The sequence below is a fragment of the Heptranchias perlo genome, chromosome 32 (assembly GCF_035084215.1).
Source record: "Heptranchias perlo isolate sHepPer1 chromosome 32, sHepPer1.hap1, whole genome shotgun sequence".
NCBI classification, from domain to species: Eukaryota; Metazoa; Chordata; class Chondrichthyes; order Hexanchiformes; family Hexanchidae; genus Heptranchias; species Heptranchias perlo.
The window spans coordinates 22,982,206-22,998,722 of record NC_090356.1 but is presented as its reverse complement, the minus strand read 5'-3'; the positions used below and the strand labels follow the sequence as shown (position 1 = coordinate 22,998,722).

General features: G+C 43.9%; 1 protein-coding gene across 1 annotated transcript; it reads right to left on the bottom strand.

The window, feature by feature from the left end:
• Positions 1–906: 906 nt before the first annotated feature.
• On the bottom strand, positions 907–11,709 carry LOC137300859 (claudin-16-like). Its single transcript, XM_067970112.1, has 6 exons — positions 11,630–11,709; positions 11,333–11,467; positions 7,315–7,417; positions 3,126–3,290; positions 1,676–1,867; positions 907–1,319 (listed from the first exon to the last, which is right to left on the bottom strand). The coding sequence occupies exons 2-6, from the start codon at positions 11,444–11,446 to the stop codon at positions 1,231–1,233; spliced, it is 663 nt and encodes a 220-aa protein (XP_067826213.1). The 5' UTR covers positions 11,447–11,467; positions 11,630–11,709; the 3' UTR covers positions 907–1,230.
• Between the last annotated feature and the right edge of the window lie 4,808 nt (positions 11,710–16,517).

The following is a 16,517-nucleotide window of genomic DNA, read 5'->3' as shown; positions in this document are numbered from 1 at the left end:
AGCTTGGTAGGAATCAGAAGCAGGAACTCTGGCTGATTTTTCTCTCAATAGCCCTAGGGCATCAAGGCTAACTGTAGGATTTCTACTGTTGTCCTGGCTGAAACGTGCCAATTGACTGGGGATTGTACTTGGAACCTTCTTGATGTCTATAGCTTAATACTACATCAGGTGGTGTGGTTACCTACTGAGCCATTGGGGGAATCCATCAGAAGCATGAAATAATAGTTGAGGAAGATAGAAGCATCCACTAATGATGGTGAGATGAAATCTCTCTCTGGACAACATTTGTTTCCTCTTGGATTAACACTCAATGAATAGATATCCAAACTTAGTGTCATATAATCACTGCTCCCTGATTTACCTCATCTTGTCTTTGAGAAGTCCAAAAGATCCAACAGCACAGAAATACTTCTTCCTCACCGTGTTGAAATCAAGTCTCACCGTACTGTCGCCTGCTCTAACTCATCCTATCCCAGTGACTCAAAAAACAATGGAACTTCTTACCTCCCTGGGACATCCCTTCCTCCTAAAATTTACAGGTTTTAAAAGATGATCTTGGCACCACATAATTACTACTTCCAGATTGACCTCATCTTCGCTCCTACTTTTTTCAACCTTGACTGTATCCTGCACCTTGAGTCTTTGGCTCTTCATCCAGTTTTCCCAATTAAAAAAAATCTAAAAGTGCTGTAATCCTTTACAAACAGTACAGATTACCTAACAGTCAGGTCTTTGCCCTTGAGAGTTAAAGGCACCAAGGTTCAAGCCACTATTTATACCCCTTGGGCAACAGTTTCCACGATATTTCCACTTCATTACCTTACTTAAAATTCCATTGAGCAATTAGCATGTTCATTCATTCATAATTTACTTCAGGCACTGCACAGATTTGAAATATAGAACTGATTCACACTTTCCAAAGGTACATTTTATTCTTTTCGTCATGTGACATCAAGCTTTTCATCACAACTGCACGTAAAGGATTTATTAAAACAATTTACTGCTCTAAATAGAAATTTGTGATTGTACTCGATGATTGTATTTAACTAAACTACATCAGTGCCTCCTCTTTGTGATTCGGTGTACACAAAAAACAATTCAAAAGCATTAACAATTAAAACCAGCTGCAATATGTAGCCTTTCACCTTTTTTAAGGGTGCAATATGTCCTTTGACGGACAGGAGAAGCTGTTACATTTAAGTCTGGTACACAGTTCTAGAGGAGATGCATCTAGACTCGTGAATCCATGGCGTACATTTTGCCAGTGGCTGTTCTTCCATATTGATAGAAGGATAGGTTGGATCGTGCAGTTCTAGAATCTGTTTAAGAAAACAGAAATAAGTGTCATTCCAGATGGGGTTTTTAAGAGTGCAGAGGCCGATTTTCCTCTGCAGCTATGCCAGTTCTCTGGTATGACTCCAAAAGGCGGGAGCAGAAAATCGGGCAGAAAGCTGTGCTGACTAGTCATCCACACTTCCTGGATATCCCCCCAGAAGCCCCGTCAAACATCCAATGATTCCATCTAAATATGGGCGGGCATATTGTAATAAAGTGCAAATATCATTGAGTATATCGTACGATGTAATTCCCATTATTTGTGCCACAGTAATACAGGGCACTAGGAAGAGGAAGACAGCTAATTGTTGTGGAGGGACTAAAGTTGGATACAACTTACCTCTGAAAAGATAGAGGCAACAGGTTAACACGATGGAAGCCAGGAAGCAGCCTGTCGACCCAGCCATTCCCAACCAGCAGGACCAACCAAATTCGTACTGAATTCCTAAAAACACATTCTGCAGTACCAGTGTAGCTCTTTCCACATACACATCCACAGCGTACCACACTGAACCGATCATACCTGGGATACCTGCAGACAGACAGTCACCAAGTCAATTTACAGCTTTATACATTCCATCTTACCGAGGGCTTCACACAGTTACAAGACAGATTTTGGATAAAGAAGACCCTGTAGCCCATTTGATCCCATCTTTCCAGGATAACAATCTTACCATCTTCCCATTATCAACCCTAATGTTTCTCATTACAACCCTACAATCCTAATGTTTCCAATTACCAACCCTAATGTATCCCATTACCAACCCTAATGTATCCCATTACCAACCCTAATGCTTTCCCATTGTCAACCCTAATGTTTTCCCATTGACAATCCTAGTGTCATCCCATTAACTAACTATTTTTCCATTTAGCTGTTTCTTCAATGTGTCCAGAGACTTGGCCTCAACCACCCTCAATACCAACATAATCCTAACACGTTAAAAAAACTTAAAATTGCTTCCAGTGGGTCTCAAGACACTACATTTGCTAATGACTGAGAATGAACTGTATAGGCCTTACTCTAAAGTATCATATGCCCCCAGTCTTCCCTTCCTCCTACAATTTACAGGGTTTGAAAGTCCAAGCTTTATGCCACCTAACCCCTGCTTCTTGAATGATCTCATCTTCTTTCCCACTCGTTTCAACATTAGTGGTATCTATAGACCTTGGTTTTCTATGGCTTTTCAATAAAACAATGGATAATTTACATCATTACATCACATTGTTTGGACAGACACATAAAAATGGTCCCTAAGAGGTTTTTTTAATAATGATAGTGCACATATTAAAAAAAAATCCCCAATTCCCTTCCCTCTCTCCTGAAGGTGATGACTGTTACTGGATTTTGGTTCCACAGCTTTTGGTGGCTCATCCAAGAATCCATTTTTCATGTCCGATCCCAGTCAGTGAAGCCCAGATTTTCGGATTGACATTATCTTAATCAGGCTAGTCAATAATTGAGGGCTTTACAGCAAAGCCCAATCCTGTCCTCATCCAATATCCACACATTAGCATTTGCCAGCGGCGAGAGAAATCAGAAGCGGGAACCCTGGCTGATTTTGCCCCTGGCTACCTGGAACACGAAGGCTAATTGTAGCACATCCATAGCCTGAAACCAGCTCAGTGAACACAAGTCAGCAATAAAACTTAGGATCTTCCTGGTCCACATGGCTCAGGTCCATATCAGGTCGTGCACAAACCAATTGTGCCATCGGGAGAACTCTTCAATTATTTCACCAAGCACCCTTTAAGAAATGTGTTACCAAATCAATTAAATGAGTCAGTCTTACCTCCTATTCCAAAAATGAAGCCTGCCATGTAACAGATCCTTAATTTGATCTGAGGTTCATCTCTTAGAATCTTCACACAGTCCAATCCCAAAATTAATATAATAAGTGCAAAGCCTGCCAGAATGTCTGCTGTAATCATTAGCGCTCGAGTGAGCACTATCTTAACTGGAAGAAAAGGAGAGAAAGAAAGAAACTCACTTAATATATTTATATTAGATGTCACAAATGCCTCAAGATAGAGTCAGATGAAGAGAGCCCATCGGCCCTCATGATCTCATCCTTCCTGAATACCACTGAGGGTATTTTTCCATTACAGTATTTAGCTGTTTCTTAATTGAGTCCAGTACTCTGGCTTCAACAACCCTTCCTTGCAATCTGCCCCAGGTTTTTTTCATTCATTCTCAGGATATAAGAGTTGCTTGTAAGGCTAACACTTATTGCAGTTTGATACAGCTGAGTGACTTGGTAGGCCACTTTGGAGGGCAGTTAAGAGTCAACTACGTTGGTGTGGACTGGAGTCACATATAGGTCAGAGCAAGTAAGGAGGGCAAGTTTCCTTTCCTAAAGTACATTAGTGAACCCCCATGTAAAGAAATACAAGTTGTTAGCCTTGGCTCAGTGGTAACGCTCTTGCCTCTGAGTCAGAAGGTTGTGTATTTAAGCGTCACTCCAGAGACCTGAGCAATAATTTGGGCTGACACTCCAGTGAAGTACTGAGGGAGTGCTGCACTGCCAGAGGTGCCGTCTTTCAGAAGAGATGTTAAACCTCTCGGGTAGACATAAAAGATCCCATGGCACTTTTCAAAGAAGAGCAAGGGAGTTCCCCCAGTATCTTACAAATATTTAGCCCTCAACTGACACCACAAAAACAAATTATCTGGTCATTTATCTAATTACTGTTTGTGGGACCTTGCTGGGCACAAATTGGCTGTCGTGGTTCCCTACATTATAACTGTGACCACATTTCAAAAGTACTTCATTGGCTGTAAAGTGCTTTGGGATGCCCTGAGATGATGAAAGGCACTATATAAATGAAAGTTTGTTTGGTCTTACCATCTGTCCCTAACTTGTTGTTCATAACCCTAAACCCTCTTATCCTGTTACCTCAATGGATTTAAAAGTATTGTGTCAGGTTTACCTTTTCTATCCCATTATGTAAAAAAAATGACCCTTTCACTGGGATTTATTTTGTTGCTTATTTGGAGTGAAATATTTCACAATTGCACATCTGTTTCTAATTGTGCATTCAACATAAATAAATAAAATTAGATATAAAAGCTCTGAAAATTAAATGATCAAAGAGTGACTGCTCTTCCTTATTTGATACTGAATCTCATTTGTAATTTGTTAAGGGTTGTGGGGTGGCTTTTGTTTTGAACAATTGACCTTTAACCTCTGAGACAGTTTGAATCTGGTTCAGACTCTTGGAAGTACAGGGCAAAGCAGGATAAAAAGTAAGGACGGTGATTTGGCCCTCGTCATAGCATCTGCCTGGCTCCTAAACTATTCCAGAATTTTTGCCTCACTATCTGACCCATTCCCAGTGTTGATCATTCTTCATGCAAAGAAGAACGAGCTGACAGCATTCCTATGTTTTTCCCCAGTTTGAACCTCAGCCCCTTGTCCTAATGTTACGATTTACCTGGAAGTGGTGGTCTAGATTTAACTTGTGCATCCTATAGCTTAAATATATTCTTATTTTCTTGTCCTTGTCATTAAATCCCTCCATGGCCTCACTCTTCCCTATCTCTACAATCTCCTCTAGCTCTATAGTCTTCCTCCCCCAGAACTCTGCATTCCTTTGGCCTCAGGATTCCTCCCCCCTTGCCCCAACATTGGCAGCCATGCCTTCATCTTCATAGGTCCCAATCTCTGGAATTCCCTTCGCTGAACCCCTCCACCTAACTCTCCTCCTTGAAGACTTTCCTTAAAACCTACCTCTTTGACTAAGCTTACGTTCACCCCTTCAAATCCCTCCTTTAGCTCGGTGTCTGTTTTATTTCCCTCATGCCTCCATGAAGCGTCTTGGGATGTTTTTTCTATTTAAGAGGCGCTATAAAAATGCACGTGGCTGTTGTTATACACCCTTATAAGATCTCTTTCAACTCCCTCCTCTTAAGGATGAAGAGCCCAAGTTTCTCTAATCTTTCCTCATACATCAATATAGTAACTCTAACCTCATGGCTCTTCTCTGTATCACCACCAGGGCTTGAATGGGATGGAAGTTTCCTTTCTCTGATAGCTAGGAGGATTCTAAGTGATCCACCCTCCACTGAGCTCATCCAAAACTCTGCTGCCCATACCCTAACTCGCACCAAGTCCCATCCACCCATCAACCCTGTGCTCGTTGGCTTACATTGGCTCCCGGTCCGGCAACGCCACAATTATAAAATTCTTATCCTTGTGTTCAAATTCCTCCATGGCCTCTCCCCTCCCTATCTCAGTAACCTCCTCCAGCCCCACAACCCTACAAGAACTCTGTGTTCCTCCAACTCTGGCCTCTTGTGCAACCCCACTTCCTTCGCCTCACCAATGGCAGCCGTGCCTTCAACCGTCTAGGCCCTAAGCTCTAGAATTCCCCCCCAAACCTCTTCACTTCTCCACCTCTCTCTCCTCCTTTAAGATGCTACTTAAAACCTACCTCTTTGACCAAGCATTTGGTCGCCTGTCCTAATGTCTCCTTCTCGGTGTCAATTTCTGTCTGATTACACTCCTGTGAAATATTTTACCAGTATATAGATACAAGTTATTGTTAATGTTGCAATGAGTTTGGTGTTTTCTCAACCTAATTCCTAATGGGTTTGAATCCACAACTGCCCTTAATTTGTCACCGACTGATGCTAAATTACCCGAAGAACCAATAGGGTGGCTGGTTTGAGAGAGTCCTTGATGCTGACACTGGGTACTGGTGTCCAGGGAATGAGCATATTTCGTTGGGGTTCAACTTCTTCTTATAGTCCACTGGTTAACCAGTTCACTTAAGGTTCCTTTGTGCACTATGTTAACACTCTTGTTAAAATAAATGGGTTAATAAATGCATTAGATTAGAAGTCAAAGGAATTTTACATGAATGGGTTAAGGCAAAGCAAAGTACCAGAGGGAATGGAACCCTTTCTATGATCACTTCGAAGCAGTTTTTCTACTGATGCTATTTTAGTTTAGATTCTGGGAGACCGGAATCTGTGAGCTGCCTCCCAGGGTTTAGACAGCTAACTCCAGCTCCATTATCCCAGTGCTAGACGAAAATTGGAGGGCGTATTTCCTGGTTGAGTGCTAGCAGTGCCTGATTTTCCATCCATTTAAATTAATGCATTCGTACCAGAAAGAAAGAACTTGTATTTATACTGCACCTTTCACATCCTCAGGACATCCCAAGCTGCTTCACAGCCAATGAATTACATTTGAATTACAGCCAAACGCAGCAGCCAATTTGCACACAGCAAGGTCCCACAAACAGCAAATGAGATAAATGACCAGTTAATCTGTTTTTGATGGTGCTGGTTGAGGGATGAATCTTGGTCAAGACACTGAGAGAACTCCCTACTCTTCTTCAAATAGTGCTATGGGATCTTTTACATCTATCTGATCACCTCATCAGAAGTACAGCACCTCTGACAATGTAGCACTCCCTCAGTGCCACACTGCTGTGTCACCTTGGATTATAAACTCAAAGCGTGGAGTGGTGATTGAACCCACAACTACCTCACTCAGAAGTAAGAATGAAAATGTGCGAGTTTATTTTAATTGGGATAACTCCTTCCTAACAACAGCACATACAGGAATGTAGTACGAGTGCTTTAAGCATGAACTTTGCCGACTTGAGATTTCTGCCTTCATTTCTTTATCCCATTTTTTTGAGTAATTACATTTGTTTTATTCCCGTCGTAACTTTCAAAAGCTGCTCATGTCACATAACCTTGTGGAGATCTAATGCTAAACAAGGGATACCTGCAGCACCCGGGAACATTTAATAACCTGAAGGACTCTCACAATAATGGAAAATTGCTGCATTTTTCAAAGACAGTACATACCCACAAAACGATTCCAATTGATCCATCATGTTACCTGAGGGCTATTAGTGCTCTCAAACACATTCCACATTGGTAAGGTGGACCAGAGCTCCCCACCACTCTGGCCAATGAACAACTGCTTCAGTGCATTATGCACCTGGTCTTCTGTAGCTACTTACGTGGATGTTCTGCTAATATGGAGTCATATTGATCGCACGTCCTGATCCCGTCCATGGAGTTCGTGACGCACTCCCACCACAAGCCCCTGCATTTCTGACTGACCTGGGAATTTGAGTAAGAGAAAGAATTAAGATCATTTGTGTCTATCTGTGCCAGTCAATGCTCCATCAAGACCCTGTTTATCCTGTTCACCTTTCCTCCAGGTCAGTCTGGGCATGCCAGTAGTGTTCATCTCTCCTACAGAGCAATCTGACCATGTCTATTATGATTACCTGTCCACCAGGGCAGTCTGGCCATGACTATATTGGTCAGCTAATCAGCAAGGGCAGTCTGGCCATGTCTATAATGGTCATCTCGCTGGCCAAGCAGTCTGGCCATGTCTATAATGGTCAGCTCACTGACCAGGCAGTCTGGCCATGTCTATAATGGTCAATTCACTGACCAGGCAGTCTGTGTATAATTACACAGAATTACATAGAATTTATAGCGCAGAAACAGGCCATTTAGCCCAACTGGTCCATGGCGGTATTTGTGCTCCACACGAACCTCTTCCAACTCTATTTACTTCATCTCACCCTCTCGACATATCCTTCCAATCCTTTCTCCCTCATGTCCTTATCTAGCTTCCCCTAAATGGTCAACTTGCTGGACAGGACCTTTTGGCCATGTCTGTAATGGTCATCTAGCTGGCTAGGACTGTCTGGCCCTCTACGAGACCAATTTAATTTACTGAAATAAAACAGCACACTATGAGCTGCCAGTAAATTCTTAGAAATATGTGAAATCCTCACAAGGTTGAAATTACATCAAATATTTATTTGCGATGGTTAGCTTTCTGATTCTTTTGATGTTCACCCTGGATCATTGCTGACGTATTCTTCTTTAAAATATCATGTGTGACATTAACCCTTACTGTGCCATGGATGAGTTTATTAATCCATCGCTGCTGGGCTCTGGAGACTGCCGGAGAGCCTTTTCGACAGAAAATAATCCTTTCAGGTTTGATGTATTTTTGTGCTTCAAGAGTTGACCAAGTCAAAGAAGCAACTGTTTCAATCTTCGAGCTTTCAACTGAGGGGAAAAAACAGCTTTTGGAGCCAGTGAAAGCCCAGTGGAGAACAAGGGGTGATGTAATTGAGGGGTTTAAGATGATTAAAGGAGTTGATGGCATAGATAGAGAGAAACTATTTCCTCTGATGGGGGGAGGTGGGCATAACCTTAAAGTCAGAGCTGGGCCATTCAGGGGTGATATCCGCAAACATTTCTTCACACAAAGGGTAGTGGAAATCTGGAGCTCTCCCCCAAAAAGCTGTTGAGACTGGGGGTCAAAAGAAAATTTCAAAACTGAGATTGATTGATTTTTGTTAGGCAAGGGTATTAAAGGTTACGGAACCGAGGCAGGTTCAGACACAGATCAGCCATAATCTTATTGAATGGTGGAACAGGCTCCAGGGGCTGAATGGCCTACTCCTGCTCCTATGTCCCCATGTTCCAATGCCTTGGAAGGTGCTCCCACCTCAAAATGAGATGAAGGGAATGAGGAGAAAGATGCAAACAGGTATGAAAAGTGTTTAAAAGTTAGTGTTCAACTTCCTGCTGCCCGTTCCTTGCCTGAAAAATTGGCAATTGGGAGACGAAAATCTGGTGGGGATTTGTACCCGCCTGATTCAATTTTCAAGCTGGTCTTTAAATGGGCGCCCAGCACTCCCGCTCAAAACAGGTGGGAGGCTGCTTAAATATGCAAATAGGGGTCCTACGCAGCTTGTAGGACCTCCGATTGCAATTTTCAAGGAGAAGTGGGCGGAGCATGCGAAGTACATGCTTGTGCCTCCTTTTCCAGGCATTGAGTGGCCTTACTAGTGGTCCTTAAAGGGACCACTGGAGCCTTCTCCGAAAAGGTGAGTTTTGATCTTTAAAAAAAATTTTTGAGGGGCCAGAAAAAGCATCCATGCTCCTCCTGGCCCCCGAAAAATCTTTCGGCTCGTAGCCGGCCTATTCTTGCCTCCCCCCACCCCCTTCCCCCGTTATCTGCTTCCCTCACCAACCCCCCCGCCCCGCCCCCCTCCCCCCCCCCCCGCCCAACAGGCTCTACCTGCTGGACAGCTCTTTGCAGAAGACGGCCAATTTTCCACATCACGAAACCAGCAAGCAAGGGAGGAGGGCCTGTTTGGCGCCCGCAGCTTGCCGGTAAAACCTAAATGAGGCTTGAACCTGAAAATGATTCGGGTCTCTCGACCATGGCGTTGGGCAGACACAGCGGGCACATTGCTGATACCTCCCCTGTTTCAGGTCCTGAACCGAACATCTCCCCACCACATGACCAGCTCACAAGGGCTTTAACAAGATGTGCCATCACAACACCCTTGCCCGGGATATCTTAATGGGGCTAACACTGGCTCCGTGCCCGCATATAGCCCATTAGCCAAACGTTTTAGCATAGTTTTATGGCAAAGGGCAAAAGTTACACAATAAGTACAACTTGCGCCATCATCAGAACATATGTTAGGAACAAATAAAGGCCATTCACCGCCTCTGGCATGTGCCAGCTCCTTAGGCAGTAAACAGGCTATTTTTCAATGAGGGTCAATCGTTTCGTTCTTTCAGCTTTCCAAATGCAAAAACATTGGGAGGATAAATATTGAAGTCCTATTCAGCTATTCTCAGTTTGTGAGCTTATGTGTGAGCTTGTTATTTGTAACTCAACAAGCCTTTTTCTCACATCCAATCCTACCAACCCCCAAATCCACTCTCCACTGGGGAGAGAGCAATACTCTGTATCTCGCCTACTTATGATCAAGGTAACTGATTTGTGGTTTTCATAGAAAAATGGATGGAATTGCGTCCAATCCCCAAGACAACATTAAAAATTCTGTAATCCAGTGTAACAAATGACAGAGTTTGATTTATTCAGTCACCATAAACCCAATGGGCCTAATTACAAACAGATGGAATTCTGTAATACAGTCCTCCAAAATACTAGTAAAAATCTCAGAATCCCACATAAGAAATTATGGAATTTGACTTATACATTTGCCCTGAATCAGTGGCCCTGCTTACGATCGTTCTCCACAGAATTCCAGCAGTAGCCCTTCCATGACGGAACAGTGCGCTAATTACCACCATTGTTGCCTCCCCCCCCAACCCCCAAACAAGAGCTGCAGTCAAGGGTTCAACTCGTAGAGGTGAAAGACAAGGAGCAACCACAGTTTCAGATTTCTGAAACCAGCCCTGTCCTGACAGCATGGGAATGAATGACTGATTTGCCACAAGACAGATACAGAGGATGAACGCCATCGACCCATCCCAGCTCATCCATCCCGACATAATCAGCACTGGCACTCACATACCCAGCACATTTCATACAAAGAAAGAAAGAACTTGCATTTATATAGCGCCTTTCATGACCTCAGGACATCCCAAAGCATTTTACAGCCAATTAAGTATTTTTGAAGTGTAGTCACTGTTGTAATGTAGAAAACACAGCAGCCAATTTGTGCACAGCAAGCTCCCACAAACAGCAATGAAATAAATGACCAGATAATCTGTTTCAGGTGTTGGTTGAGGGATAAATGCTGGACAGGACACTGGGGAGAGCTCCCCTGCTCTTCTTCGAAATAGTGCCATGGGATCTTTTACGTCCACCCGAGAGGTCAGATGGGGCCTCGGTTTAACGTCTCATCCGAAAGGTGGCACCTCTGACAGTGTGGCACCCCCTCAGTACAGCACTGGAGTATCAGTCTACCTTATGTGCTCAAGTCTCTGGAGTGGGACTTGAACCCACAACCATCTTACACTCTGCAGTTCCCTCCTCCAACAGCACTGCAGAAAACAAGCCAGTTCCAGAATACAACCATAAGCTCCCCAATATTCAAGAGTGCCACCACACAGAACAATGAGTTAGATAAGACCCTGGTTTGCAAGGTAAGGTGTCTACGGTTGAGTTCCAGTTTTGGTGGGCGAGGGGTGGGGGTGTGGGGGTGGGGAGGTGATTTCCAAAACAAGTCAGTGATCACTTACCTCCAAACTATCATCAGCATTCACCATCCAGCAATCCGTCCAGGTCGCCACAATCAAGAAAATAGTTGACACAAAGGCCAAACCGAAGGACATAATTTGCAGCACGAAAATCATCTTCAACTCTAGGCTGGAGCACTTGCGGGAAAAGAATGTTCAACATCAGACTTTAACAATGAAGGTGAATGGATTCACACACACACACAAAGCAGACTGTTCCTTAATTAATTGAAGGAAAAATAAGATGGTAGATATTTTTAGAAAAAATAATACGAAAGGAAAGGTTTGCACAAACATTACCTCCACCCGACGCACTCAGGAATCATTGTAAATAACCGGTCACTTTCACAACTACAGAAACTAATTATTCTGACCTCTCTGTGCTCAGGGACCCGTAAAAATCAAATGTGCGACCGGAAATTTTGACTTGACAGCTGGCTGGAGCTGGAAAAATCCAGACAGCCCCTCACCCATTTCCCTTTCATTTGAATATTTATACACTGTTTTGTGCTGGGATTTTTTGGGGGCTTTTACCTATTGTAGTTTTTTGATGATAAAATTCAACTCCTCAACTCCTCAACTCACTCCAAAATCATTTAATTCTTTTTGGCAATTTCCCACCCCCGTCTCCCACCCTCACTGGGTAATGGCCCCGAGGAGGATGGGCAGCCCCCCAGGTCATCGCCAAACGGCCACTCCAGACATTATCAGTGGGGAGAGGGTGACTGATTCTGCCCAAGTCCAATCTCACCCCACACACACACTCTTCACTAGGGGTGACTGCAGTGATCAGGAGCGCCAGCTCCAATTGGCACCTTGGCTGGGATCAGCCAACGCAGCACAGACCAAGAATCAAACCTGGAACCTTCCTGGCCCGTGTTGTACAGTCCAAGATGGTGCACTTACCCATCGAGAAAATGTCCAAAAGTGCTTGTGCATTGAATTAAACCACTGCCATCTAATGGAAAATTTCTGAGGCTTTTCTGGTCTATTACAGGAGAATAATACTTGCAAGAAGTGCTGTTAATGTCAATGCTTCCGATCTACAGCCAGCTCGCTGAATGGTCTCTTTCTGTACTGACATTTTCGCAATTCTATCTGATTCAGACAATGGTGGTGCTGGGATCAGGAGAACTGTTTACTCTTCAAGTAGTGCCACCTGAACAGACAGCTGGAGATGTCAGCCTAGATTATATGCTGAAGTCCATAGTAGGACTTGAATCCACAACCTGCTAACACAGAGGTATGAGTGCTAAAACTGAGTCAACCTGCCATTTACACCTTTAACAAGTCTTGTAGAGTGTAGTGCATCGAGAATCGAGACAGCACATCAGAGTCTCTGTTGTACTGTACCCACTCTCTGATATACCAAACCATCTGATATACAATACTCTCAGGTATCCACTGTATGTATAATACTCTCTGATGTACCTCTGATAGACAACACTCTCTCATGTAACACATTTGTTCATATCCCCCTCTCATATATCCACTCTCTGATATACCTACACTCTAATATACCCACACTGTGATCTATCCACACTTGGATATACCCACACTCTAATATACCCACACTCTAATATACCCACACTCTGATTTACTCTCACTCTAATATACCCACACTCTAATATACCTACAGTCAATATACCCACACTCTAATATACCCACACTCTAATATACCCACACTCTAATATACCCACACTCTGATTTACTCTCACTCTAATATACCCACACTCTAATATACCTACAGTCAATATACCCACTCTCTAATATACCCACATTGTAACATACCCACACTCTAATATACCCACACTTTAATATACCCACACTCTGATATACCCACACTTTAATATTCCCACACTCTGATATACCTAGTCCGTGTAGACCAAACTGAATTGTTCGGGCAGTGTGGTGTTGCTAACCTGATCAATGTGGGCTGGGACTGCTAATTATTCTGTTAGTTTCCACTACTGCTGCTGATTTTTATTCAATTGAGTTTGGCCAGTTTTCAATAAGGAGCCGAGATTAGACGGTTTGGGGGCAAGAACAAAATGCAGGGGTCTCATTGACCCTGGAACAGGAGTTGGATGAGTCAGGGAAGTGTATGGGTAGAGATAGACTGGATATTAGGGCTGTGTGAACGCAGCAGCAGGAGAGGAACTGGATAGTGGGTCTACAGGTAATCAACAGTGAGTAACAGAGACCAGGTAATGGGGCTATAGGTAACCAGCAGAGATTTTTTTTAATTCATTCATGGGATGTGGGCGTCCCTGGTAAGGCCAGCATTTATTGCCCATCCCTAATTGCCCTTGAGAAGGTGGTGGTGAGCCTACTTCTTGAACTGTTGCAGTCCGTGTGGTGAAGGTTCTCCCACACTGCTGTTAGGTAGGGAGTTCCAGGATTTTGACCCAGCGACAGTGAAGGAACGGAGATATATTTCCAAGTCAGTATGGTGTGTGACTTGGAGGGGAACGGGCAGGTGGTGTTGTTCCCATGTGCCTGCTGCCCTTGTCCTTCTAGGTGGTAGAGGACGTGGGTTTGGGAGGTGCTGTCAAAAAAGCCTTGGCGAGTTGCTGCATTGCATCCTGTAGATGGTACAAACTGTAGCCACGGTGCGCCGGTGGTGGAGGGAGTGAATGTTTAAGCCAGTGGATGGGCTGCCGATCAAACAGGCTCCTTTGACCTGGATGGTGTCGAGCTTCTTGAGAGTTGCTGCAGCTGCACCCATCTAGGCGAGTGAAGAGTAATCCATCACACTCCTGACTTGTGCCTTGTAGATGGTGGAAAGGCTTTGGGGAATTAGGAGGTGAGTCACTCGCTGCAGAATACCCAGCCTCTGACTTGCTCTAGTAGCCAAGGCATTTATGTGGCTGGTCCAGTTAAGTTTATGGTCAATTGTGACTCCCAGGATGTTGATGGTAGGGGACTCAGTGATGGTAATGCCATTGAATGTCAAGGGGAGGTGGTTATGCTCTGTCTTGTTGGAGATGGTCGTTGCCTGGCACTTGTGTGGCATGAAATTTACTTAACATTTTACAAACCTGGATGTTATCCAGATCTTGCTGCATGCAGGCATAGTCTGCTTCATAAGGAATTGTAAATGGAGCTGAACACTGTGCAATCATCAGCAAACAACCCCACTTCTGACCATATGATGGAGGGAAGTTCATTGATGAAGCAGCTGAAGATAGTTGGGCCTAGCACGCTGCCCTGAGGGCCTCCTGCAGCAATGTCCTGGGGCTGAGATGACTACCGCCAACAACCACTACCATCTTCCTTTGTGCCAGGTATGATTCCAGCCATTGGAGAGTTCCCTCCCTGGCCACTATTGGCTTCAGTTTTACTAGAGCTCATTGGTGCCACATTTGGTCAAATGTAGTCACTCTCACCTCACCTCTGGAATTCAGCTGTTGTGTCCATGTTTGGTCAAAGGCTGTAATGAGGTCTGGAGCCAAGTGGTCCTGGCAGAACCCAAACTGAGCATCGGTGAGCAGGTTATTGATAAGTGCCGCTTGATAGCACTGTCCATGAAATGAACTGCCACTTAATGCAGTAAATGTGGACTTGCCTGAATAGTTTAGAAATAAATTCTTATTTCAAAGGGAGTGGCAGGGTACAGGCCAGGACTCATGGTAAGTGATAGATGCTAAATTTAAATCTGAGATAGATTGCTTTTTGGCAACCAAAGGTATTAAGGGATATGGGCCAAAGGCAAGTATATGGAGCTAGATCACAGATCAGCCATGATCTTATCAAATGGCGGAGCAGGCACGAGGGGCTGAATGGCCTACTCCTGTTCCTATGTTCCTATGTCCTATATGGTTTTAGCAGATTTCCTCCTAGTGTGATATTGAGCCATATGGACCAGGAACATCCCAGATTCAGTCCCCAGCCTATGCAAGTCAGATAATCCCACAAGTCTTGAGCAAGATCAGCAAAGAAGTTTTTTCCCCACTGGATAGTGGACATTAGGAACAGACTCCCAGAGAAGGGAGTTGACTAAGGATCAATTAATAGCTTTAGGAGGGAGCTGGATTAATGTCGGTTGAGAAGAGGGATTGAGGACTATGCGATATTAACAGCACTACTTAATTAGTTTTTTTTCAAGGGAGAAAGGGCAGGAACTTAATGCTCCTTAAAGTAGGGGATCAACAGATAGTTGCCTGGGAGTGGGAGGCGGGGGGAGGTGGCCTCCACAACAGAATAGTCATTCAATGTTCAGGATGGAGTGGGCTTGATGGGTGAATAGTTTTTTCTTGCTCCAAGATTTCTCATATTTTTATCACATCCAGTGTAGTAATTGAACACTACAATTGGCCTCAGTGCCTCTAGACTAGGGACAGAGAAAATATCAGCCAGGATTGGCTCTTCTGATTGGTGTCCAATGATTCTGGCCGGTTTTCAGTGGAATAGGAGGTGCACCCTATCTTGGAGACTGAGCTGTTTATTTATCGTGCAGCTGCGCTGCCTCCTGCTGGCTGACATCTTTGTTCACTATTGTTACAGAAGAACTTGTTAACTCATTGATAAATAATAGCGACTTGAATTTATATAGTGCCTTTAATGTAAAAAAAAATGTCTCAAGGCAGATGGGAGTTGGAAATGGACACTGAGCTGGGAAAAGTGAAATTAGGCGATATAGTGAAAAGTTTGGCTGAGGAGGTGGATTTTGAGAAGGTTTTTAAAGGTGGAGAAAGAAGTGGTGAGCTGGAGAGGTCCAGGGAGAGATTGAAAGAGAGAGGACCAAGGCGACTGAAGGTTTTACCACCTGAAAGGGCGGTGGAAGCAGGTTAAATATAACTTTCAAAAGGGAATTGGATATATAAGTTGAAAAGGAAAAATTTGCAGGGCTATGGAGAAAGAGCGGGGGAGTGGGATTAATTGGATCGTTCTTTGAAAGAGCTGGCACAGGCACTTTGGGCCGAATGGCTTCCTTCTGCACTGTAAGGTTCCATGATACTATGATTCTATGAATGAAGGCCGCAATCAGAGGAACAGAAAGTTTGAGAGGGGTTATAGAGCTGAAAGAACTTGCAGAGGCTAAGGTGCAGTCAGGCCATGGAGGAATTTATAAACAAGAATGAGGGTTTTAAATTTAAAATGTTGGGGAAGGAGCCATGCTCCATTCCTGGTCTGTGATGAGTTCACTCATCTGTGATCGGTGGTTGGGACATTTAGCCTCAGCAAC